The sequence below is a fragment of the Colletotrichum graminicola genome (assembly GCF_000149035.1).
Source record: "Colletotrichum graminicola M1.001 genomic scaffold supercont1.91, whole genome shotgun sequence".
In the NCBI taxonomy this organism is placed as follows: Eukaryota; Fungi; Ascomycota; class Sordariomycetes; order Glomerellales; family Glomerellaceae; genus Colletotrichum; species Colletotrichum graminicola.
Window position 1 is genome coordinate 5,224 of NW_007361095.1, and position 25,100 is coordinate 30,323.

At 53.9% G+C, this 25,100-nt stretch overlaps 7 protein-coding genes across 7 annotated transcripts; 4 read left to right on the forward strand and 3 right to left on the reverse strand.

The window, feature by feature from the left end:
• Positions 1-483: 483 nt before the first annotated feature.
• On the forward strand, positions 484-1,392 carry GLRG_11516 (uncharacterized protein; the record flags this gene model as incomplete). Its single annotated transcript, XM_008102200.1, has 3 exons — positions 484-787; positions 867-1,293; positions 1,347-1,392. The coding sequence occupies 3 exons, from the start codon at positions 484-486 to the stop codon at positions 1,390-1,392; spliced, it is 777 nt and encodes a 258-aa protein (XP_008100391.1).
• Positions 1,393-1,705: 313 nt separating this feature from the next.
• GLRG_11517 (ubiquitin fusion degradation protein) lies at positions 1,706-3,982 on the reverse strand (the record flags this gene model as incomplete). The annotated part of the gene is made up of 1 exon (XM_008102201.1): positions 1,706-3,982. One exon carries the CDS (start codon positions 3,980-3,982, stop codon positions 1,706-1,708), a length of 2,277 nt encoding a protein of 758 aa, XP_008100392.1.
• Positions 3,983-7,012: 3,030 nt separating this feature from the next.
• GLRG_11518 (uncharacterized protein) lies at positions 7,013-8,480 on the forward strand (the record flags this gene model as incomplete). Its single annotated transcript, XM_008102202.1, has 2 exons — positions 7,013-7,311; positions 7,448-8,480. 2 exons carry the CDS (start codon positions 7,013-7,015, stop codon positions 8,478-8,480), a joined length of 1,332 nt encoding a protein of 443 aa, XP_008100393.1.
• A 3,704-nt stretch (positions 8,481-12,184) lies between these two features.
• On the reverse strand, positions 12,185-13,597 carry GLRG_11519 (actin; the record flags this gene model as incomplete). The annotated part of the gene is made up of 2 exons (XM_008102203.1): positions 12,185-13,095; positions 13,162-13,597. 2 exons carry the CDS (start codon positions 13,595-13,597, stop codon positions 12,185-12,187), a joined length of 1,347 nt encoding a protein of 448 aa, XP_008100394.1.
• Positions 13,598-17,457: 3,860 nt separating this feature from the next.
• Positions 17,458-20,167, forward strand: GLRG_11520 (uncharacterized protein; the record flags this gene model as incomplete). Its single annotated transcript, XM_008102204.1, has 2 exons — positions 17,458-17,841; positions 17,918-20,167. 2 exons carry the CDS (start codon positions 17,458-17,460, stop codon positions 20,165-20,167), a joined length of 2,634 nt encoding a protein of 877 aa, XP_008100395.1.
• Positions 20,168-20,556: 389 nt separating this feature from the next.
• Positions 20,557-21,771, reverse strand: GLRG_11521 (L-galactose dehydrogenase; the record flags this gene model as incomplete). Its single annotated transcript, XM_008102205.1, has 1 exon — positions 20,557-21,771. The coding sequence occupies one exon, from the start codon at positions 21,769-21,771 to the stop codon at positions 20,557-20,559; it is 1,215 nt and encodes a 404-aa protein (XP_008100396.1).
• A 2,245-nt stretch (positions 21,772-24,016) lies between these two features.
• Positions 24,017-24,673, forward strand: GLRG_11522 (carbohydrate-binding cytochrome b562; the record flags this gene model as incomplete). The annotated part of the gene is made up of 2 exons (XM_008102206.1): positions 24,017-24,297; positions 24,349-24,673. Coding segments are annotated over 2 exons (606 nt in total), but the record flags the coding sequence as incomplete, so codon positions are not given.
• Between the last annotated feature and the right edge of the window lie 427 nt (positions 24,674-25,100).

Sequence of the window (25,100 nt, forward strand, 5' to 3'; positions counted from 1 at the left end):
GCTCAGAGCGACTACATCTGTCAGTCAGTTACTGAATGTGCCGCCCTGTGGTCCAAAAATAATAACATATCTTTATACCCTTTGGCGTGGAGGGAAGAGACTATGAAGTCCTCCGTCGGTCAACTTCGCGAGCTAAAGCCGAATCTATGGAGCGGGGCCAATCGGGACACGAGAATTATGTGGGGGGAAGCGGTGCTCACCAACAGTCAATGACGTACATGACACAGCGTGTTCGCTTTCTGAGTGACCCGGACCGTCCGAGTCGATCTATGAAGTAATTAGTTGAGTTGATGACTTTCATCAAAAGCCGAGGCAGTACTTGGAATATGAACATCATGTCTGCTTGCCCTTCGTGCCACTTTCATAACATATAGACCCTACAACATCTTATTGCACTTGAACGACAGCCATCCCTTACCTTCACATTTTAAAATCATTAACCACTTTCGTATTATCGGATTCCCATAAGCAGAGGTTCCAATGATGGGTGTCTCTCTTTCGACTGCACAATGGCTTGCGCCTCTTTCATTCGTCATTGATTTTGTGGCCCAGAACTATGGCATGTTCAGTACTCCTAACATGAAAGACGTACACGATGCAAACCTCTCTTTTTGGTCGCCGCAGCCCTTCTTCATTGCCGGGTTCTTCTTCCCACAACAGCTTTTCCAAGTGGCCTGGCTATGGCGCTTGTACAAGGCGGATACGAAAATTGAGCCAATGGATGCAGATGTTGGAACGATGGTTGACTTTGCACCGTTTTACGCCATCGGCAACTTCTGCATTGCGAGTAAGTTTTTGTGTTCTTGGGGAAAATAGGAAGAAAATGTCAGAAGAATGGGCAACCCCAAGCTGACAAGCCATGACAGCGTGGATGATTTTCTGGAATAGCTCAGATCTTAAAACCTCCAACGTTTTTGTCATTATCAACAGCTTTGCCCAACTCTACTTTATCTTCAACCGCCTGCCGCCAATGAACACCAAATCGGTCAACTCTGTTCTCACCCATGTCGTTGCCAAGACATTTGCCGGCATTGGGGTCTTGGATCTTCTCCATAACGGCTCGGTCGCTTACTTTGTTCACCAGCAACCTTCCACCGTTGTCAAGGTGCTTACTGGCGTTGGATTTGGGCTGTTGGCCAGCGTCAGTGATTGGATCTTCGGTGGCTGTCTTGTTTACGACCTCATTGCTCTATCCGTTGGCCAGTCTGCCTATGGGAATGCCCAATGGAGCAGGCTACTTGGCATCTATGCCGGGGGGGCAGCTGCCATTGTCAGCGCCCGAAACATAATGAAGTAAACCTTTTCCATCAGAACGCCTCGCGGGGCCTCAAGCTGACTGTCGTCAGGCCTCCTTACGTTAGCCAGCCCGCAGCTGGCTATAGCCCTTTGTGAAGTAAGGGAATGGTAGAGACAGGTAAGAAAAGGCATGTCACTGTTGCATCTAGAGTAGCTTCTTGCAATTCGTTGACCTGTCCCCGCCTTGTTAGCCTTAGTGGGAAGCTGCTCTGATTTGAGTCGCCTGGTTAAACGGCAATCTGTACGAATTCTGATCCGACCGCATTCCGGTATCATCAAATTTCATCTCCTAAAATTCAACGTGTCATGGATATAGTTCAAACGTGTGCCTAGGTGGTTGTACTGTATATTCTACATGATAAGCCGGGCACACGCTATGCCATTTGGATGTCTAGTCTAATGTGCTCTATTATCTAGTTGGCGCCCAATTGACCAACCATTCCCGCGCTTTGTCCAAGTCTCCTGTGGCTGCTTCACACGCAGCGAGACACCACTCGAAGTCCCATACTCCTTCTCCTGCCAACATCTCTGCTAGCTTCCGCCGCCGCTGTGAAGCCTCGTCAACACAAAAATATATTGGTTCCTGAACTTGAGGGATGCTCTGCACCAACGGTTTCACGATTGGCAAGGCGGCTTGCGCACTCGTTCCTTTGGATTCAAGCCCAAGGTTGGCTCTGCCAGAACGACACCACTCATTTCCGCACCATTTCTTTCCACAGCCTGTCATCAACTGGCCGAGATACCTTCTCTCAATACGACGTCGGAGAGCCTTGCCCTCCGGGTCGTGCATGCTAACGTAGAGAGGTCCAAAGCACAACGAGCAAAGACCCAGATCGTTTCCAGGCCCCTGTCCCATAGCCGTTCCGGCGCCAACGGAGCCAGCGGATCCCACGCCATGAAGAGTTCGGCCACAGTTTGCGTTGCGGCAGATTGCAGGCTTGGATCGGGAAACCTTATCCAACTCGTGGTGCTTCATGTGGGCTGTCATGTCTCGCATGCGAACGATCTTCTGACACAGGTGGCAGTCTGTCGTGCGGGCGCCATCGGCCAGTTCATGAGCTGTGAGACCTGACAGAATTGTCTCTGCAGATGGGTTCAAGGGGTCGCCCTCCTGTGGCACTTCGAGGTGACAGAACTGGCAAAGAATCAATTTCCCTGGGCACACACTCGTACGGTGCAGTGCCAGCTCCACCAGAGATGGCGCCGTGAATTCACAAGATGGGCATTGACGCTCCGTATGCCTTACGTAATCGTGTTTGGCTTTGCTTGCTGATGAGTCGCCGTGGGCATCGTCATGTTCACAATGCCAGTGTGCTTCCCACTCCAAGGATCCCTTCTTGAAGACGTGTCTGCACCTTGTGCAAAGAATGTTGTTTCGAAGGCAGAAGTTCTGGTGTAGCACCAAGGTGCGCTTGGGAACCCACTGGAGGCAGTTTTTGCACTGTTCCTCATCTATTGGCCTCGTCTCATCGTTCACCAGGTCAACCGTCGCATCATGTAATTCTGCCTCTCCTTCGGCTTTCGCCCTGAGACGAAAGTAAACTGGTACCGAATCTTCAGAACCTCCCGCCAAGGGATAGCCATGAACCGCAATGAGAAGCTGCTCGGCGTTCTCCAGCTCGATATTCGTAGGTCGGATGGTAATAGCCTTTCTTCCATCTTGAGAGGGAGCGAAGTTGCTAAAAATATGTTCAAAATCGCGAGGTTGGGCTCGTTGCCGAGCGGACTTTGGACTGATGAACAAGTCTAATGAATCGGGAACCGAGAGCTCGGAGAGCTCAATGGTCAGGGGTCGGGTTCGGTCCCAGGAGGGCAGCTCGTAGTCGACGTATTCTCCTGGCAGAACTTGGCCTTCAGCGGGTTTCCACACATCAAGCTCGCTTCCTTTCGAACTTCCATTAGCAGTACCAGGTTGGGCCTTGGCCATGATTTGGCGCATAGTCTCTCGGGCTTGTTCTTCGTTGAGAGCCTCAATGTCGACTTCCAAGTCAGTATCCACGACGCAGATGCCGTCTCCCTCGGGCAGGAATTTGTCGACCAAGAACTTAAAATCTTCGCCTTTGACGCCGCGGACGGAGAGCACGGTACCCTTTGTGAGGGTGGTGTAACTTTCTCGTAGCTGACGCTCGAGCAGGGACTTCCAGTCGTCGGGGTCGTAACCTGCCTCGAGCGGCCTGAGGCGGACATAGGTCCCCTTGGGCAGTTGGTTCGCGTGCACTGTCACCCTCGGCTGAGTGTGTTTCGTTGAATCGTCCGTCGCGTCAATGGGTTCGCCGCTGGAGGTCTCGCTGCCAAAATCGGTCGGCAGTATGCCCAAAGCTTCCATGAGGTACGGAGCCAAGGCAATCTCGCCATCGTCGGCAGAGAACTCGCGAATGCCGGCGTAGACGATGTTCCCGTTGTTCTGATTGACCAAGCGGAACATCAAGGGGTTGGGTAGTTGCTGGGAAGAGTCGCTATGGTGGTACTGGGTTTGGTGATGGCGCGCATATGGATTGAATGGGTCGTATGAGGTGAAGGTAGAGTTTGCGGGTGCGGGTGGTCGGGGAGATGCTGCGAGCAGCTGCTCGAGGGCAGAGGGAGGAAGAAGAATCTTGTCGCCACGCAAGTCTCGAGGGGCGGATTGTGAGGGTGGGAGTACTGCAAATGGCGCAGACCACTTCAGCTCAGGCTGTGATTCCTCCATATCTTGGACCTCCTGACCGTGGCCAAACGCGTCGGTTTTCGAATTGGCGGTCGTCTCTTTTGCTTTGCGAACCGTCAATGACGAACGGCAGGCGAAAAAGTCTAGGTGGGGTGGAGGGGTAATGAAGGAACTGCTCTTTCGTCGGAGGCACGGTTAGCGTTCGGGGTGTTGCAACTTGACATGATCGGAGGAGAGAAAGCGTCGAGTAAACGGAGTCTGGCAAGAGAAATATCAACCAGGCATGCCGCTTTGAGATGGCATTGCATCACCTAACTAGTGTAGGAAGCAAAACACCACGGTGATGGTCGCGATGAATCAGCATGATGGTGGGGTTTCTTCTGGATTCCATAGAAACCGCCCGCCCGGGGTGGCTGCTGTCATCCAAAGTGCGTTTACTACTACGGAGGTGCCTACCTGTACGGATACTAAGTACCCTACCAGGTAGCCATTAAGGTGGTTATTTAGAGTAGCTTATGTAATTGGACACATGCCAACCCCGTTCAGGCCAGCTCGCGCCACAGCTACGCCTTGTCTCTCCCTTATCTCTCTCTTATCTCTCTCACCGCCTACAGGTTGAGGGGGGCGCAAGCTCCCGAACCCCCGTTGACAGATTGAACCGGGGCGCAACAGCAGCCAGCCAGTCAGTCAGTTAGTCAGTCACATTGACGAGTGCTCATCTCTGCTGCTCGCCGGCTTGGCGGCCTGGCCGCGCACGCTCTTATCTGAGCTCAACTCGCTCAAAATAACTAAAACAAAACAAATCAACACTATTCGGGAACTGCCAGACGCGCCAAGAAGCTCCGTTTCCCTATCAATTGTTCCAGTGCTCCCCCGGCACCAAAAACAGCAGAAACAAAAGTCTCCATAACCCCCGACTCCGCGACTCCGGACTGCAATCCCGCGAGCCCCGGAGCAGGGCTAGCTAGCGGATCAGCGCGCCGAAACGCTCCCCCAAAATATTAGGTAAGCAAAGGAGCCATACAGTCCGTGCATGTACAGCACACCGTATACCCCCCCTCAACAGCTCCCCGGTAATCCCAGGCGGTGTCGCACAGGAGCAACATCTCTCGCAGGAGGGGACTTGGCCCCCGAGGCTTGAGCAGATGGGCATGGCACACTTACTACCGGTACCTACGTACGTACTGCAAGGGTCAACTCAACGTTAGGATGGGGTAAGTGGTCCGAGATACGCGAAGCGGATATTGCGACCTGGAGCAGGTCGAGCAGCACACAGATTAGCTTCTCCTCTTCCCTCTGGCTAGTGTGGTGGACAGTCAAGGGTGGAAAGGTCAAGTGAGACTTGATGCAAAGCCGGCCACTTAGCCAGGCCTTCGACCAAGGGCACAGAAATGCTTACAGTTCAGCACGATCTACATGCACTACCTACAGTAACCAGCTACAAACAGCCATGGCAACTCTAAGCGGTTGATGCGGCTAAGTTGGTCATGCAACAGTTTCAAGCCAGATCAGCACACCTTCATTGGAGCTTTGTCGGTTCACTCGGGATGAGATGAGTAGACTCTGATATCTATATGACAGCACTCGCCCAAATGAGGGGAGCTGAGCTAGGTAGTGAAGCTGTACGTACTACTAGCACAATGCGAGGGAAACAAGGGATCCCAATAGTGCCCTGCGCTATTGTTTTGTTTGGATGAGAACCGCCTCGGCACTCCCACACCTAGCCAGGCCGATGCAGCTTGCCTCATACCGCCTCAACACCTTGCTCACCTCACTTTTCCTCACTTCACCTTATGACTCCAACCAAACCCTCGCCTTCGACTCCATGGAGTGAGTGTCTTCCATACGCGCCACCCCCCACCCCCGTCCCATTGCTTCACTGTTCGGTCCGTACACCACGTCTTTCCCAGCCGTTGTATCTCCTCAAGCGGGCGACGCATGAATAAGTCGATGCATGGCAAGCCTCTCAGAGGCACTCAGCATTGGTGTCGAGGTGCCAGCTCAGTGGGCCTCCGCTGTTGCTCTGCAGTTGCCAAGACTGTGCCAAACAGCGGGTTGAAGCTCATCCGTTTCAACCGCACTATTCTCCGCCTCCTCCTGCTGCCACCATGGCTTCATTGACTGGGCACGGCCAATCCTTCTTTCAGGGCCCGACCCAGCTGGGCCAACCCCCAGATGCTACTCTCTGTTCCACGCTTACCACATTTTACCGGCAACGCCAACACCTGCCCTGCTGGGTGAAGCGACAAGCCAGTCAACGGGTGGGGGCAGGCACGCTTGTGTCTGTCTGTCTTGCCTTGGCTGCAACGCTTTTGCTTCTACCCCATCCTCAAAAAACGAAAGAACCCCAGATGGGGGTAACGGACTTGGATGGGGGGGTGTGAACCAACCCACCAACTTGGACGTGCATGTATCGTAGGTATTGGGGACTTGGACCAGTCTAGCCTACCTACTGAGCTCTAGCCCGCCCGTGCTGCATCTCTCGACGCATCTCGTCGTCGGTACTACTCTGTATGAGGGCGGTTAACCTCGAGGTCCCCTTGCCACATGTACAATAACACATGCTACCCTGTCTCAACTCTGCTTCACGGAGTGAGTGCATCTTCACCGCAAAGCTAAGGATAGACACACCCACGTTTCTTGTCTTGCCTTGCCCGGACACTAGCCCACCGTCCACTCTCTTTTCGTACCTCGCAAGGTTTGACGGTGTACATATTTAGATCAACACGTCTTCCGGCTCGAGTATGCATCAGAACCTGCCCACACAAGCTAGAGAGCTCTGATTTTCCCTACGCAGACCGCCATCATCATCACTACAAAAGCTGACAGCGATTACGCCACTGCCAGCGAAGCCGCCTGATCTGCCTTGTCGACCATCCTGTCGCCGTGCTCGCTTCCATTTCTGTGTTTCCCCCATCCTACTTCGTTCTTCTGTTCTCTTCCGCCAAAACCACCGTAATCGACCAACTTTTTTTGATTACATCGCCGCCGACCTTCGTGATTTACGGCCGTCGCATACCTCACTACCTTTCTATTCTTCCGGACCCCTCCACCACGCGCCTTCGCCGTAATATGCTCCAGGACGTTGAGGACGCCTACACGCTCTACGAGAACCCGGCCACGACTTTACTCTACCTCCTTTCCAATCATCTCATCCTATCCCACACAGCGCCTCACCTCTCTGTCCATGATCGCCTGAACCTTGCGTCCACAAGCCGAGGATTCCTAGAACTCATCAAGCACACCTCTGGTGTATTTAGGCATCTTGACCTTACCCAAGTCCGCCGTGCGCAATTTGACTTCGATGGCATCGACCGTGGAGGCCAAGTCTGGCGCAACGTCCAGCTCGACGAGAACTTGACCGAAGATGAGTGCGTCCAACATCTATCCCCTCTGCTCGCCCCCTTCTCGGTCGCGGGAAGTGAACTCAAGTCGCAGTGGGTCCCTTGGAGCCTTGGAGGACCCAATGGGCGGTGCAACGGTTGGCTGACGCGATGATTTCACCAGCTTCTACTCGGGCCCGCTAAGAGGCATCTTCTCCAACATTCGTGCACAACACATTCTCCAGGACGTGCAAACGCTGATCCTTGATGGCCTGTCCGTGACGGCCGAGCTTTGCCACGAAATCATTCTCGACCCGGCCTACAGCGTTCGCCTCCTCTCCATCCGCGGCGTCAAGAACCTCAATGAGCGCAAGCTTTGCGGCGCTCTTCAATATGCCTGCAGACCGTCACGGCCAGAAGGCATGCCCCGACTAAAAGGCATGTACGTCTTTGGTGCCAAACACACTCCGCTGCTGTCAACAACGGCGCCGGGCATCGCGCCTAGCGCAGCTTCACACGCACCGCCGATCAGTGCAGGATCAGGATGGAACGCCAAGTCGCAGCAGGCCTTGACCTTCTCCCTGCGCACCGAGGGAGAGGACTGGTATCAGAAAAAGGGCCGCATCATCTCGCGCCCCTTGGTGGATGAATGGGCCAATACCCTGGTAGATTGTCATGGTATCATCGCATTCGATGCTCTGGCCTGCACCGGTCCCCACCACATGAATTCGCCCGCGTACGCCAAGGTGAGGGTCCCCCCCGCAGCTCGGCACTGGGCCGTGGCCACAATCGCATTGGGTGGTTGCGCCGGATGCGGCGCTGCGCCAGAAGGCATGACGGTCCACAACGGCACGCCTGCCATCCAACGTCCACTATTGGCGCCCCCACCACTCACGACGTCTTCGGTCAAGGCCGCGACTACACCGTTCATCGGCCCGGGATCGAATTCGTCCTTCGTTGCACGATGCGTCGACTGCCTCCGAGAGCGATACTGCGCTGGCTGCCACAAGTGGTGGTGTGAGGAATGCTACCAGACGCCCGGCGCCGTGACCGAGCTGGCCGACACGGACGTGGTCGTCGTGGACGCCGAGGGCGGTGCCTGGGTACAGCATCAGGAGCATGAGAGTCATCCCAAGATCAAGGTACGAAACGGCGCCTGCTTCCCGGAATGTCCCATGGGCGAGGTCATCGACGCGCAGAGGGTGTTGCTGGGCTGATTATAAGACGTTCTCCGCCGTCTGATCACGCCTGCTCAAAGTGTATGCCACAATGCTGTCCATGTTTCTCGTTCTCCGTCGAACCCCCTACCTTGGTCACTTGTCAAAGTTCGCGTGCTTTTTAGAGACCCAAAGTTGCTGATAACAAGGGAAAGCAGGCTCGTATTACCAAAAGCTGCTGGGAATGCGGTAGCAACGTGAGTCTAATGCCCAAACCCAGGTCCGCAGGCCCATCAAACCCCGAAACTGACGGCTAGGAAACAGTGTCACGATTGCATCGAACGCACACAGAGGCTCTGCAGAGGCTGCTGTGGCGGATATTGCATGATTCACAATGAGGGATCGACCTCAACTTTTGTAAGCCTGCCGCCTCTTTACCACCGTACCTCTTGCTCTCGCTAACTCTGTTCGCAGTGTGACTGTTCGCTCTCCCCGATCTCTCCAATGTCGTCCGTCTAGATCGCTGACTTTCCATAGGGTGCTCAAGCCGCGGTCGGTTCTTGAGACACCTTTAGGTGCATTTCTTTCGGCGACGATGACAGCCTCGGCAGTAGTCTTAGCCATCGAACAGCCGTAACCGTGACTCCGGCAGCCTCCAACGGTCCAGAAGGGGGCCCTACAGTGATGCCTGTTCCGGCGATTCGGTCCATTTTCTCCCAACACCTCTCCACTCTTGTCGAGTCAATCGTACGAGCCTCGGCATTTCCAGTCCCTTGTTTTCGGAGGGCAACGGTCGTGGTTTTTCTTTGCTTTGGTACTTATTTTACCATCACTATGTATGAAGCGCACGGGTTCACATCATCGACCTTTTTCTTTTCTGCTCTCCCTTTTCCGAGATACCCTTGAAGAACAGTGTTTCAGGCGTCAGTTGCACAAGAGTAGCGGCAATGGACAATCTCAATTCTCTCTCGTTCTATCATTTCCGTTGTGATATGCATCATGCCAGATATACTCCAAGGTGTCAAATCACAGTGTTTTCATAACCCTAATGCGGGAGCACGGCTCGTACCCCTAAGTTTGCCATGCCTTGACTTTATTTTCGATCACCTCTTGCTCGTGGCATTCGATGAATTCTTGATACTGGCGCGTCTGAGATCCGCCGATCACTCACCTAGGACTTGTTTCAGAGGACAAGACGGTCTTTTTATTATTCTATGTCGGTAGAAAGACGGTGTTGTTATAGTCCCTGCATAGGGTTGTATCACTGCTACGTCCGGCTTGGGAGTAACCTGAGACCTCTCTTTTGGTGCATTCCCAATTGTCTGGGAAGCCTGGTAGGGCGACTGCCACTTACCAAGAATCAGATATCATATCGGCAAGGTAGACATCTCTCTCTGCCTCCGGAGACGACGGGACTTTTCCCTCTCCATCCAACTACATTTCGAACTGGTTTACCCTTACTACAGCCCCTCAATTGCAAGCGTAACTGTCTTCCTAAACACGAATTGCTGTTTCGAGCCCTGTTTCACGACGGCGAGCTGCGCAAAATCTGGGGCCTCCCTGACTGCAATCAAGTGATCTCAATCTCGACACGCAGTAGCATTGTTGGACTGGAAGCCCTGTAAGAGACTGCAAGAGGCCTGGGGCTCCTTTCAAATGTAACAATCTCCCGTGGGCTGATTCCACAATTGGTTATAGCTAGAGAGTACGACCCTTCTTACATCACATTCGAGCTGACATTGCTTAGTGGCCACGAAGACCGGCAACACCATCAAGCGTTGGAACAAACGTCATCAGGAAAGCATAGCATAGCCCGTCAAAGGTCTTTAGGCAACTGCCGAATAACAATTGTCATAGAGGATGGCATCGCAAGCTTGCCTAGTTGGCTACACAACATTCCATCTCATTCTGGCTTAACACAAAGCCATCTTTCTGATTCCCTACCTCAGGGAGTTTTCACGGCAAGCGTAGGCATTCTTACCACTGTTAGCTTTGCTGAGGATGGTCTGAAAAATACTGAGACTTGATCTAACTCGCGTCACTTGTTGAATCTTGAGCTGCGGGGATTTGCTGAGCTATCTGTTGCTGAAAGGTTTGACAAATTGGTCTCCAATGGTAGTCACCTGTCCATGCATGACTTGCACCACAGACTCGCACATGAACCAGATGTCTCAGTCATTTTCCAGAATGTACTACTCGTAGGAACTCTGTGTGAAGCCACGTGCAATACTTTGTCAGGTTCGTGTGCCCTCAACCCAGTGTTACTCGGCAAAGTGAACACCCCAAATTGTGTGTAGCTGTAGTTCCACAACAATTGCGTAAACGGTTCAGAAAGGAACCCCCTGCTGGCCGTTCTGGAAGCCCAATAGGTTGCTTGTGACTCTGCTAGGGGATGCTTCTGTCATCTTGGCTCAGCGTTGTTGAAGTAGTTTGGACTTGGCCACACCCCTCTCACAGTGTTTGCTATTAACAAACGCTGTCTCACAAGGCTGACTGTAGCCACACCAATGGATGAGGCAAATTGTGCACAGGTTCAAGAAATGAAATGATAAAAGGTCGCTTTTTTCTGGTCCGCCAGAGGCCAGGTAGAAGCAGAAACCTCCACGACTAGGTTGGACGCCTTCCAAATGCCTTGATCACCTAGGCCAGTATGATTGCCTTCCCCATAACGACGAGAGGTCTTTCTTTATTACTTCTGTGTCTCCAAGCTGTAGGAACCAATGCCATAGATAACACACTACACCCGGAGCTCGTCAGATTACTGAGAAAGAGTCCGACAGAGCTCGATAAGTTGAAAACCCTCCCCAATGATAAAGACTGGACATTCAACTATTTCGCCCATCAATATCATACCTACACCCCTGGTGGAGTACTCAACGCGAATGCTGCCACGTTCCCAGCAACAGTGGACAATGGTATGGCCATGGCTTTGATCACTCTCGGCCCCTCCGCCATGCTGCCGCCATACTACCACGCACGCGATTTCAACTACGTAGTGTCGGTGGTGGAAAGCGCCGAGACATATATGACGCTGGAGGGCGGCGCTCGCGTCATCAGGACGAAGCTTGACCCAGGGATGATGACGGTCTTCCCCCAAGGCAGGCTGCATATGATTCAAACACAGGCAAGACATCTTTTGGGCCGGAAACACCGAAAAAGGCTAATGAGATCTCCCAGGTTGTGGGAACGCCACTCTGATATCGGCCCTGAGCTGAGAAGACACCGGCACACCAAACGTTGCCAATGGACTGTTCGACTTCCCTTAATGTGTTGTAGCCACAGCGTTCGGCGGCAACCTCCCTTCCTGCCAAGTTTGTGCAACTTCGCCGTGATATCCCCGCAGTTGGAGCTGGTGCCTCGGTTGGCACTGTTGAACGCCTTCAGCGTTGCGAAGTCAGCGGTTACAAGTACGTAAACGCTACAATATGCCAGTTCTGTAACTACGAACGAAATCATCGCGCTGACGCTTTGGCAGGTAGATTGATCCGACGTTGGAAAAGCTTCAGGGGCGGCCTGCCAAAGTCCCCGAAAGCTCGCAGTACAAACACTTCTGGCGTATTGTTATTGGAGATTGGTCTGCCTCATTGCTTACAAAGAATATACTTCTTCACAAAAGCCGTGGTTTGGCGGGCGGTACGGCTGTGTTGGTTAAATATTTGGATCCCCGAAACGTGTAGGGAGCATTGCCAGATCGGGCGAATTGTGGGGGAAGGTTGATGTTAGCCAACATTTCTGTCTGCCGTTCCATGATATAGTAATGGTAATCAGTCACTGGTGTTCCCAGAGCCGAACTTTCGTGCGACCCATGAAGCACCGTACTCTTCGTACTCCTGCTTCGTAGCAGAGAACTTGTGAATGTCTGGGTGTTTAGCCAGGTTGGCGCCTCCTTCCCAAGTGCTAGTGATGGGGTTGACGGGATGCGCGACCCGAACGATGCAGGCATCAGGAACTCTCTTGACAAGCTCCTTCTCCAGTCGCTGAATAAAACCGGGAAACAAGGCGTTGCCGCCAACAACAACAATATTGGCTAACAGGCCAGGCCAGAGCCCGATGGGTAGTTCGGACAGAGACTGCATGATAACATCGGCAAGACCAGGTTGACGGAGGCCAACGTCAGAAGGTTGAAAAAGCAGCTCGGGAACGGCGAATCGTTCGTTTCGGAGCGTCAGGATGTCTTCGTCGTTGTCTGAGGTTCGTGCCGCCATCTTCTTCGCCTTTTTATGCATCGCAGGGTCGTAGTCTCGAATAAGGCCCTTGGTTCGCGTGTGGAAGTCGGGCAAGACGTAATCTTTTGCAATGCCGGCTCCGGTGACATACGGTTCCCTCCTCTCGCCCCGAGTACCTTTCCAAGTCTTCTCAAGGTCTCCGTTGAAGTCCATTGAAACGTAGCTGGCCTGTTCTTTGAGCTCGTTGACAATGTAAGTGTCGTTGCGCATATCGTAGTACCTCAGAGACAGAAGGCGCGTCAGGTAGTTCGTCATGAGCTTCCCACCAACGTCGAGCCTACGTACAGCGGAGTGTAGCGGTCTGCCCTTGAGAAGGGGCATAACGATTGTGTTTGAGTAGCCAGAGTCGATCAACAGCACAACTTCAGCCGGGAGATTGGGTATCGTGTTAGGGTCTCGGGGTGTCTGAAGGATACCTTGGACGTCGTGGTACGCGTTGAAGGAGACGCCTGACGGAGGAAACGAGACCAGGTCAGTCAAAGCCCCGGCTTGTAAGCTAGGATGGGGTAACATACCGATGCCGCGATAGTAGCTTGCGAATTGATATTCCTCGAAAACGATCTGGTCGCAGTTGGATTGGAGCATAGGCAGCGAGTTGGGCTGCTCTGTGAGGAGAAGCCTGGTTTCTGAGGGGTCGCATCTCTGAGGTGCATTGTCGTTGAAGAACTCGTGGTCCCAAATCTCCTTCTGAGCCTCCCAGTTGACGATGTACCCCTTCTCTACCGGTCGCCGAAATTGAATCTCACCGAAATCGCGGCACTTGTCCAGATCAGACGCGACGTAGACCTTCCTTGCTCGGTCTCTAGCAATGCAGTTGGGAATCACTCGGGGCTCTTCGGTGACCTCTTCGGAGACGAAGCCAGCCTTGATGGTGTATGCACCGTTGTCGAGCACAAGAGTTTTTAACGGAGGCGCAAGGCCTGCGGATTTGTTCTTGTGACCACCAGCCATCGGAAGAAAATGCGCTGGTAAGGTGGTGGGTGATCGATCGCGACTTTCCGAACTTTCCTGTCAGAGAGGCTTTCGCAAAGCTCCCAGGTTGAACAATGACTCTTATTGGTTGAATCACAGTAGTGGGGCTGACCTGGTCGGTGGTCGGGGAAAACGTCACCGCGCTGCTGACATAACGCAACAGCTCTTTAATGCCCACATGTTGATGGAGCGAACCGTTTCCTTTTATTCAAGTCTATATACGCTGTGTGTCTGTCTGTAAAATTTGGTATATTTACTGGGATTCCTATGAAAGTCCTAATGCGGACATAATTTGAGCTATAGCGCTACAGCGAGCTGCCCCAAGGGCAATTCTGAACGCTGCTGATATACGTTGTTTGAAGTTTATGGTTTATGACCGAATAACATACACACAATTTGGAGATATCACAAGGAAGCTGTTATGGAACAAGGCTCTTGTCCAGCCCGTACCCTTCAGCAACGTTTGTTTTATTACGTAGCACAGCAGGTGAATGATTCTTCTATACTGAATAGTATTTCAATATCGTTTAAACCGTCCTTGTTGGTATCGGATCGAGAAACGTGGAAGCTGCGACGCGATCGTTGTGGCCATGACCATCGAGAAAAGTGTAGTATTACAGCGTTTGCCAGGACTTCATGCTGACTCGGATCTTGCACATGACTATTTCAGGTCGCAAACTCACCTCATGTATGTTGCAATCCCGAAGCCAGAAAACGTGCTGTCATAACACGGCGGAAAACCGCTGTTGGGTGTTCACCGCCGCCGTCCAGGCGTGACGGACGAATGTCTTGGAGCGTCACGCGGCAATGCCATGGCATTGGCCAGGGAGATAAGGCGGCAGGCAGATTGAGGCCTACGGCTGGAGCACATGAGGCACACCGCGGGGAAGCCATGTCTATCAGCGAGCGTGGCTTGATGCACTTGTAAAGTCTTTGGGCATTTGGTAATCTAGAACCGGTGAGGCACTTGTTACAAACTTTTGCTGGAAAGTTGCACGTGCCAAACGTGCATCTGCGAATGTACGCGAGGTTGGAAAGGATAACTAGCACTGCTTCAGCTTATCGAATGCAAAGCATCGGCCGAGCAAGTCGACTCGCCAGCATCATGACAGAATCGGGGACAGGCGCGGGAGGTTAGTATCGATGAAGAAAAAGGGGGCAGGTTAGAATCTAGAACCTTGGCCGCAATACGGGCTCAACTATGGGAGATATCATATTAGCTCTCTTGCAGGACCGAGGTGTGCAACCTTTTGGGAGGCGGATATGTGCATGAAGCTGTCGGAGGGCAGTGAAGTACATGAGCTTTGCGGCGTCGAGAGCATTGAATGGCAGGGGAGGGTGACCCACGGGCGGGGTTGTGATGGGATAGATGAGACAGGGGGAGAGCATCGTCAGGTGTGCCATGGTACGGATACACTGTATCGAGCATTGCGAAAAGGAAACGATGAGCTGTGCAAATGCCGTAGGAAATAGGGGCCAAAAGGGGGCAATGGAGAGACGATGGTGATAACTCTTAGCGGTTTATGCTGAGAGTCAGTCGGAGTAAGACTATGCACATTGTACGTAGTAAGGTTGTGGTTGTGAGGAAGACCAGAAGCAGGGTTTGTTATGTATGCTGGCACGCCGACTAAGCACGCAGCAAGAGGGGGGGCCTCTGATTTTGAGCCATGTGTATCCGTATTCGTACAACAAGCTGTTGTTCAGACAGACTTGACTGTGCTTTTCATGAAGCAAGCATCAGCGCGCGCATGTGCCTGCTGGTCCGAACAGGTAGGTGTCCACAGTGCAGCACTGTTGGATGGAGCGAAGGACGGCCTTCGCTCCATCCATGTATGTGTGTACCCTTAGGCGGGGGAAATGCAGGCAGTGATACCTCCGCGGTACAGTCAGAGGCAAGTGCATTTTGGGCGCATATGGATGTCGGGGAAAGAAGGGGGGGTCCCGCCAGAGCTGGCTCCACCCTCCGCGTCAGCCTCGCCCCTCGCCCCTCTCCATCGCACCTTCCTCTCAATGGCCGCAGCAAGCAGAAGGTGTTGTTTGTCGTCGTTTGGCCCTATTTCCCAGTCCCTGCCATACAGTCGGTCGGTCGCGTTCGACTCTTTCCTCTTTTTCACCTATCACCACCGGGCGGCCCAACTCTCAACTTTCCGCCTCCACCAAAATCCCACCTGAGACGGAACCGATGTCCCCCACACGCCTCGTGCCTTGCTCGCTCCTCCACAACCCGCCCAATTGCCCAACATTCCGTGAGTCAAATCCTGTAATCCGTCCGTACCTGGCCGGATGAACCTCCTACCTTACCTAGGCAGGTACATAGGTAGCGGTAAACACGCCATAGTCAGCTTAGGTACTTAACTTAGGTAGGTAGATAGTGGTAGTGTATGTATCCGTACATACAAAGACCTAGAAGCCCGCTCGGGGCCCACGGTCCTTTATTGTATGTACTAAGTACGATGGAGGCGCTTTGCGCAGGTACATGTCACCCCCGCCGTCTTGGGCTTGATCCAATGTACCTGGCCATGCGAGGCCTCATCTTAGTGTACTCTACCCACCTATAGTTACGTAGTAGTGTGGGTAGTGTTCTGCTGCAGGAAACTTCACACGATACTTTCTTGGACCCTTCCTATCTTGATTCTTCCCTTCCCATGGTTCCTCCCTCTCTCTCTGTCTCCAGCAAAAACACGTCAGACGTCACATTGACTTGGCGACGCCGTCATTGACAACTTTGACGGCTACCTGCCACTCACTTAGGACACGACCTACCTAATCGTACCTTGACTTCATTGACTTCCACTGGCGACTCAGACTCGCCCCTCCCTGTCACCGACCGCTGTCTACCTCACCTTTGGTACACCGTACATATGATCCATACCCACCTACACTACGTACATTACCCACCGCGTGCGCCACGGACCTGCGAGCGCACAGTACCAAATACGGATACCGATAACCACCCTCTCCCCCCAGTCTTTCCGCCTTAACCATCCCCCCCCCCGGCCCGACGACTCTAACAAGCATCTGTTGCTCGTCCCTCTCGTCGCTATCCCCGATCGGTCGCGACCTCGCCATCTTGGCCCCCTCTCTTTCTTATCCGCCGTGCCGGTTCTGCCCTCTCCTTCTCATCAAAACACTCCTGGAAGCTATAGCTCTTCCTGCAACCTCACAGCCGCCACGTACGTATACAGATACCTAGTACGACAAGAAGTCCACGTCGTCACAAGCTTCCAAAACCCCGGAACCTCCGCCCAGTTCCATCCCGTACGCACGCAGCACCGAAACAACAAACAACAGCATCACCCGCTTACCACCATCCACCCACTACCCCGGGCTCTCAAATTGCCCACTGCACATTAACCCAGCACCATCCATCGCCGCTGTCGCCTGCTACGACCACATCACCATCGCATCACCTCGCACCCTCCCCTTGAGGACCGACAAGTCGCATCGCTCGCTTCCCCGCTCGTCTGCCCTCACTAAACAATGCCCGCAGCCCTTTGCAACTTCATCTGAAGGATGCATTGTTGACTGAACAATTCTCGACTTCTCACAACTGTAGATTACAGCAGTATTTGCCATCGGGACCGCGATTGTCACTTGCTGCTTTCTGTCGACGGCACAACTACGCCACGCTTAATTCGGCCGGCTTCCAATATTTGCACCCGTCGCGTTCCATCCTTCTGCCAACCTTACCCTTAGTCCTTTACTGGTACCCCGACCACTGTCATTCCTGTCGAGCACCCCGCCAACCGCTGGGGACGATTACGCCGATTCAAATCCATAAAACCCCCCAACTCCACGAGGCCGCAATAGGATAGACCATTTCACAGCATCGAAGCAACATGGGCAATTCAAGCACCAAAGAGTCTCGTCCGGTCGACCCGGCGACCGACTATCGCCAAAGCCAGACTGCCTATCTGGGCACATCGACTTCCAGGGATCCTCCAGCCGATCGGTTCAGCTCACGGAGGCAGAGTCGCTTTAGCAGAGGCGACCTCAACCTGCTCGGACTCGGAGCAACCGGATCCTCCAGCGCTGCCAGCAGAGACGATGTCCCTTATGAGCGGAGAGAGACGAGACAAGAAAGGGAGGCCCGACGACTCGAGCGAGAACGCGTTGCCAGAGAGAAGGAGCGTGAGCGCAGCATGAAGGAAGAACATGTTGACGGCGGCTACCTCGTCACCCTTGGAACATACACTGGCCCCGAAGATTTTAGCAAACCCATCGTTCGCCAACTGCAGGCAAGTTCAGCCTTGAATCCCTCATGTACTGAAACGCATGCTAACATTGACTATCTGGCAGATTGAGAGGCGTCTTGCGCCCTTCTGGAGAGGCCTCAATGACTATTCCGACAACTGGACCGAATACCAGCTCATTTGCGCAGGCCGCGGCCTTCCCATCCCCGCTGCCGACGAGCAACCTCCACCCGAGTTCATTCCGCAGGCCAACTCGCCTGCCTCGCCTGACGACCCGTCACAGAACCTCGCCGGCCTGACCGTCCCAATGGGCCCGAGGTCTTTGTCCGTTGGCTCGGACCGTAGCGGCTCCTTACCTGGCTCCGGCATTTCATCACCCAATGCCGCTCAACAACAGCAGCGTAGCAGTTCGCCCTTCAAGCCCCGAGCGAAAGCTCTGGCCGCTGCCTTGAGCGGAGCGTCACGCAACAACTCGTCGGGTGACGCTGCTCCACGCGAAATCAGGCTTCCCAACGACCCATACGTCAACGGACAACCCCTAGAAGTCTTCCTGTACAAGGACGCTTGTGAATGCCCCATCTGCTTCCTGACATACCCGCCTTACCTGAATCGTACTCGGTGTTGCGACCAGCCCATCTGTAGTGAATGCTTCGTCCAGATCAAGCGCGCCGATCCTCACTATCCCGAACACCACGGCGAACCGAATGAGCAGCCTCCGAACCCCGCCAACCCGGAAGAAGCTTCCGAGATGCTGATTTCCGAACCCGCTCAGTGCCCCTACTGTCAACAGACGGAGTTCGGTGTAACTTACGACGCCCCCCCATTCCGTCGTGGTCTCTCCTACGCCATCGGATACCCGTCGCAGAATACCGCCATGTCATCACAGAGCTCCCTGAGCTCAACTTTATCACCGACTTCACCCAACTCTTTTAACAGACGACGTGCTCAAAGTCTGTCGGCTAACGCCCCGAACGTTGTCACGACGGACCGAGTACGCCCTGATTGGTCGACGAAACTTGCGGCGCAGCGGGCACACCAAGCCCGGAGGGCTGCCGCGGCAACGGCATTGCACACCGCTGCATTCCTCATGGGCAACAATGAGCAACAACGCGGGTTCACGTTTACGAGGCCTGGTCGTTTCAGCCGCAGGAACACCGGTAGCCGTACGTCTTCGGGGCCGTCTAATCACCCTGCAGAAGAAAGCCCCAACCGTCATCCCGAAAGCGAAGCTGTCCAGGCTGGACCCGAACCGGGACCGCGGGGTTCCTCGGGTCGTGGAGCTCTCAATAATAGGAGAAGCAGGATGGAGGAGTTGGAGGACATGATGTTTATGGAAGCTGTCCGGCTCTCTCTCGCAGCGGAGGAAGAGCGAAAACGCAAGCAGGAGAAGGCGGAACGCAAAGAGGCCAAGAAGAGGGGCAAGGAGGAGCGCAAAGCTGTCAAGAAGCAGGACCGTCAAAGCTTCTACGGGGGTGAACAAAGCTCTGCGAGCGCTAGCAGTCTCTCTCTTGGTCTTGGTCGACGCCGTGGCAATAGTACCACTAGTAACCTTCGCGTGGAAGCTACTCTTCAGGGGGCACAGTCGACTTCTGCTGGTGCCAGCGCCGATACATCACCAATCGCGGCGCCGAGCAACACGGGCCCAACCTCCGCCCCTTCTCTAGCACCAGTTCCGACAGCGAGCTCCAAGGGCAAAGCTGTCGAGCGCCCAGCAGTCGAGACGCAGTCTTCTGAGAACAGCTTCCAGAGCACCTCGTCAACTCCATCGTTACCCATCCCAACACCCGGTCGGGGTCCTTCTCATCTTAGACATATGAGTAATGCGTCATCCATCTCGTCCTCCCTAGCTGATAGTGCTGCCGGAAGCTACACCAATCAGGTATACCTCGATCCTCGGGCGAGCGAACTGAGTGTTGGCAACCGAAGCGAAGAAGGCGACCGCGACAACACTGAGCCGATGTTCAACTTTCGGAGCCTGGCGGAAATGGTAGGGGTTGATATTGAGAACGGTGAGACCAACGAGAATGAGGGAGGAGCGTCGGGTGAAGGTCAGAGGGCCACGACAAGGAAGAAGGACGAAGTTGAAGACGAACCCGAAGCCGAGCATATGGAGGAGACCTCTATCGAGCCACCCACCCATGCCAGTGTTGGTATTTTGAAGCTTCCACCTACTGTCCCCGAAGAGCCTGTCGACGGCAGAAGTAGCAAGGGCGATGTGTCTCCTGGCAGCGGGGCACTAACTCCAGAGGTCACGATCACCCCCGAGACCCCAGGGCTAGCAACTGAAGAGGATACCGAAATGAAGAGGCTCGGTCACGACAACGTCGTGGAGAGATCCTCCGAGATTATACAGTAGGGGGATAATGACGGTAATATGGAGCAGCACGATCCTGCCGCGGCGGATGGCAGCGATTTCAGCATAAGAGCTTTGGGAGACATTTGCATACACTCTGGGTTGGGAACTCAAGGACACTCTGGGCGTTTAGCGTGACATTTTCGAGGGCAGAGTGGATTAGATATGTTTTCTCCTCCTCCCTTTTTCTTTTCCGTCATGTGAGAATGGCTAGCTCAGTGTATTCTACACCAGCATGAGAAAGTACGTGTGACAAGAAGCCGAGATGACGTCAACCTCGGCTCGACAATTCTATGCATTAAAGCAAACGCTGAAGAAGACAGTGGCTGAAGGCTGGTTATTTGATCTTTCCCGTTTACCAAAGACGCAGCCCTGAAAGCCCCTGGGTATATCTACAGATGAGACTCGGCGGCAGCAGCAAGTGTGGACGTGGCAGCATCAACCACGGCGGCTGCATCAGAGGTCTGCGTACGCTGGTTCACAAAATTCTCGTCAGGACTGGCCCAGCTGTAATTGCGCCACTCTCCCAAGGCCGGCCACATATGCTCCGTCACGAGGCGCTCAATCTTGTTATATCTACTCAGAAGGGAGGCATCGGTCGGGGTCTTGTCAGTGCTGCTCTCGGCTGCCAACTCGCGAAGCATGCTCTGCCAGGCGGCGACCGTCTCCTCCAACTCAGAGACGGAGGTGACACCCATGACGCTGACACCGACCTTGGCGGGACTATTGTAGGCAGGCGACAGTACCTCGCTGCCAAAGGCGGCGCCGACGCGAGCCCAGTTCGCCATGGCCCAGTATAGCGCGACCTCCTCCATCTTCTCGCCGACGCCCTCGGCGATGCCGGCAAGTCCCTTGCACGACTTGCGTAAGGGGCTCGGGGCGGGATGCCAGCTCGCCATGGGCCCGTCGTCGACGCCGCGGGTTGTGAGAAGGCCCATGCTCAGCATACTCGCGTTGGTGACGACGGAGACGCCGGCGGCCCGCAGCCGCGACAGGACGGCGTCGCTGCCGAGGGTGTTATTCTGTATGCAAAAGTGGGAAAAGGACTGGACGGCGTCAACGGGCTCGCCGGTCTCACGGAGTACCTTCTCGGCGAGCTCGCACAGGACGGGCACGGGATAGCCGCAGATGCCGACGTAGCGGACGAGAGCCTCCTCGTCGCGGAGTAGGCGCAGCTCGCGGACGGCGGCGACGACGTCGTCGGGGGAGACATACTCTGCGTCGTGGGTGTAGACAAGGTCGAGGTGGGAGGTATTGAGGCGCTCGAGGCTGCGGCGGACGGATGCGCGGATCCAGGCCGGGGAGTAGTCGAACTCGGCCGGGGCGATACGACCGGCCTTTGTGACGAGGAAGTAGGACTCGCGGGGCGGGGAGAGGGCACGCAGGGCGGAGCCGAGGATAGCCTCGGAGGGGCCGTAGTAGGGGGAAGTATCGAAGGCCCTGACGCCGAGGTCGAGGGCACGCGAGACGATGTCGAAAGAAGGCATGCGGTCGGGGTCCGACACGTATTGGTAGTTGAAGGTGGCCGTACCGAGCACCAGCGGCGGCAGGACGGCCGAAAGTGGAACGCGGTCGGCGGCGGAGGCGTTGGTGCGCGGGGCAGCCATTGTTGTATGTGTTCTTGTGCTCTCCTCCCGATCTACAGGCCTAGAATTGGAACAAGTCTGATGAGTCAGCCCGTTCCCTGGCTGGGCGCTGCTTCTGGGATAATGAGGATGGAGAGCATGAGATGTCGTGAGAACCGGCAGATGGAAGGAAGACAATGGTAGTCAGAGTCTCCCCCCCCTGCCGCACTTGACCGAATGCATGAATGCGACTTGCCCTGCCGAAAGTGCGGGGTAAAATGCCATCTTCTCTTTTTGGGGTTTCGCTGGAATGGGACTGGTGAGCTGGGAGTTCCAGATGTGTACAAGTACTACAAGGTGAGGTGGTGATTGATGGTTCATGGCCGCACCTGATAGTCGTTAATTCATTCCGTGGTCAAGGAGAGCCTTCAATTACTATGCTTGAGCCTGTTTGATATTTCCCGCCACCTGGTCATGCAGAGTGTTTGGCTGCATGCCTACGGTAATACATTACTATGTCTCGATTGATGAACATGCATGCCGCCCTTGAAGTAGTATATTTGCGGGGGGCGGGGGATGGACCCGTGGTTACTTAAAGTTCCATGGCGGAGCGATGCCCGTCACCTCTTGATACAGCGTCAGTCATCAAAACTCGCCTGGGCGCAGTAAATACCCATGGCGACGGTCGTGGCGGTGGTGTGGTGGTATCTGGAAACCGGACGAGATGACAAAGGTCTTAGGACCTAGCCGGATCGCTTATTCTTCCGGGCTTCATTTCTGACGATCTGTACTTCTATTTAGGAAAGAATACCTACGTGATGGGCTGATCCCATGTCGAGCTTATTCACTCAATCGATCAGATCCTACCTTGATCGCCCATGTGTTTGGCCGTTTGTATTCATTCTCCCACCTGTCACTCATCGATCACTACCATCTCCGTTCCTTCACCAACGCCTCGTTTAGCAACTGGCTCTCAATCACCCCTCACCTCTCGCCCTTTTTTCCCGTCCAAAACACAATATGATGGTGATGATGATGACTATGACGGTGTGGCTGTTGTGACCCGGTACTTGGATCCGAATTGCACGGATGTGTCCCAGTACAGTGAGTTCCTCGGGACTCGCCCACCCATGGCATAACCCACCCCACCCATATGGCCAGAGGAGACTGACTAACTCTCAGTACCAGCACCTCCGTTATAACACGCATAACCTCAAAATATGTGCTTTTACTTAATGGGCATTCGAGCTGATACGGATTGCATATCACCTCATGCAATCGACCCTAATCAAAGCAAAGACAACCAGATTGGTCGACGAATTGCTCAAGCCGATCTTCCGCATCAATCCGCAATCGGCCATAGTCTCATCCCTCAATGTCTCTCTGGCCCCTGTCCACCCATCAACCGTCGTTCTGTACGTCTTGCGGAGGTTGTGTGTGACATCCGCCCGCTTGTTTGGTTGGTCCCAACATTGCTCCCTGATCTGCGACCCAATCCGGTTGCTTTGATCGATTCAACAGCTCTAGTATTCCATTGGGAATATCATATAATCTACTTTGGGTAGCCTCGAGCTGCTTACAGGAGTCACAAATGCACAGATGCAGCCTCCACCTCATGCCGAGAAGCTTTGCTCACATGCCGTTCTCCTCGTACTCTCCTCATTTTGCATCGTGGCCTCTCAAGTGATCACCCACAAGGCGTCGGTCATCAGATCCAGAGGCGTTTCGATTATAGACATCGCATCTCACCAAATGGCCACAAGCGTTTGCAATCATTGTTCGAGTATTATGGTAGGCTTACAAACAATTTCCTATATACAATCTTATGACTTGGCGACCTCCGTGCACAGGGACCGTCTCACTGTAACTGTGTTTGACCCAGACCCGAGTTCGGATCGCTTATCCATTGCTCAGTAACGCCAAGACTACTATTTTGTCAAACATGACGATATGTGTGTTTACAATGTCCTTCGCCTACCTTGCTCTATATATGCCACCTTCCATTTTAATCCTCCATCACCCGTCTTTCAGTTATAGCGGAAGCCATTCTGCCGTGGAACCATCTTTCGGATGCTTACTTGATATTTCAAGACGGCTGCCAGCGTGGTTAATCTCAAACGGGCCTGGACCACAGTGATATTTCATCACTGAGAACGGAAGCGAACGCAACTTCTATGGCTTGAGCTGAGGACCAATCAAACATTATGCGCTGGCTAAACAGTACCATCAGTGCTGTGGCACTCGTCAGCTTTGGTAAGATTCAGCACACCTTCGAGACTGCCATGTCATGCCTGACCTGTCTGCAGCTACTGCTCAAGAGCAGACGATGTACTACGATAAGTTTGGGCGCTGCTTCGCCTCGTATACCAATGATGGTGGAATCACTTTTGGTATCGCCATTCCTGAGGGAGCCACTTCAGGCACATCCTACGATACCATCTTCCAAATTACCGCCCCCGTTGGGGCTGCATGGACCGGTTTGGCTTGGGGAGGGTCCATGACTAACAACCCTCTAACCATTGTTTGGGTGAATGGTGGTGATGTGGTTGTTTCTTCTCGGGTGGCATTGTGAGTATCTTGGTTCGTGACTTTGTGACTGTGACGATTGACCATGAGCAGCGGCTATTCCACTCCTCCGCCATATGCCGACGCCGTATATACCGTTCTCCCCGGCACCGTCGTCAACACTACCCACTACTCGGTGACAGCTCTTTGCAAAGGCTGCACATACTGGGCTCCAAACGGCAATAGCCCGAAATCATTAGATCCTAACGGAGAGAACCACCTGGCATTTGCCTACTCCGGTGTGCCCGTTCATGAGCCCGCCAACAACCAAACGACCTTTAGCAGGCACCAGCATGTGGGACGCTGGATGCACAACTTCAAGCCTGCACAATCAGCCGGTTTCAAATCGTGGGCTGAGGGCGATACCGGCAATGAGCCTCCTGTCAGCACGGTATCGCAAATCACGCTATCAACTGTCTTCTCGACATTGACGTCCCGCGCCAACACCACCAGTATAGTATCCTCACCAGTCGGCAACACAACTGCCACTTTCTCGGCTTCGATTTCAACTGCAATTTCGTCTGCTGTTGCATCCAGCACCCCTCAGCTTCCCGTTCCGAGTTCGTGCTCGGGTGTAAACCCTTTTATATCCGGATATGAGACGGCCAGTGGCTGGAGAGCAGTGAAGCTTGCCGGGTCACTTACATCCCCTCGAGGAGTAGCAGTCGATTCGGAAGGGAACCTGCTGGTTGTGCAATCAGGGAAAGGCGTCACGGTCCACACATTTGGATCCGACGGCTGCATCTCCTCTACGAAAGTTCTCATTAGCAATCCATCGCTCAATCATGGCATTGGCTTCACACCAG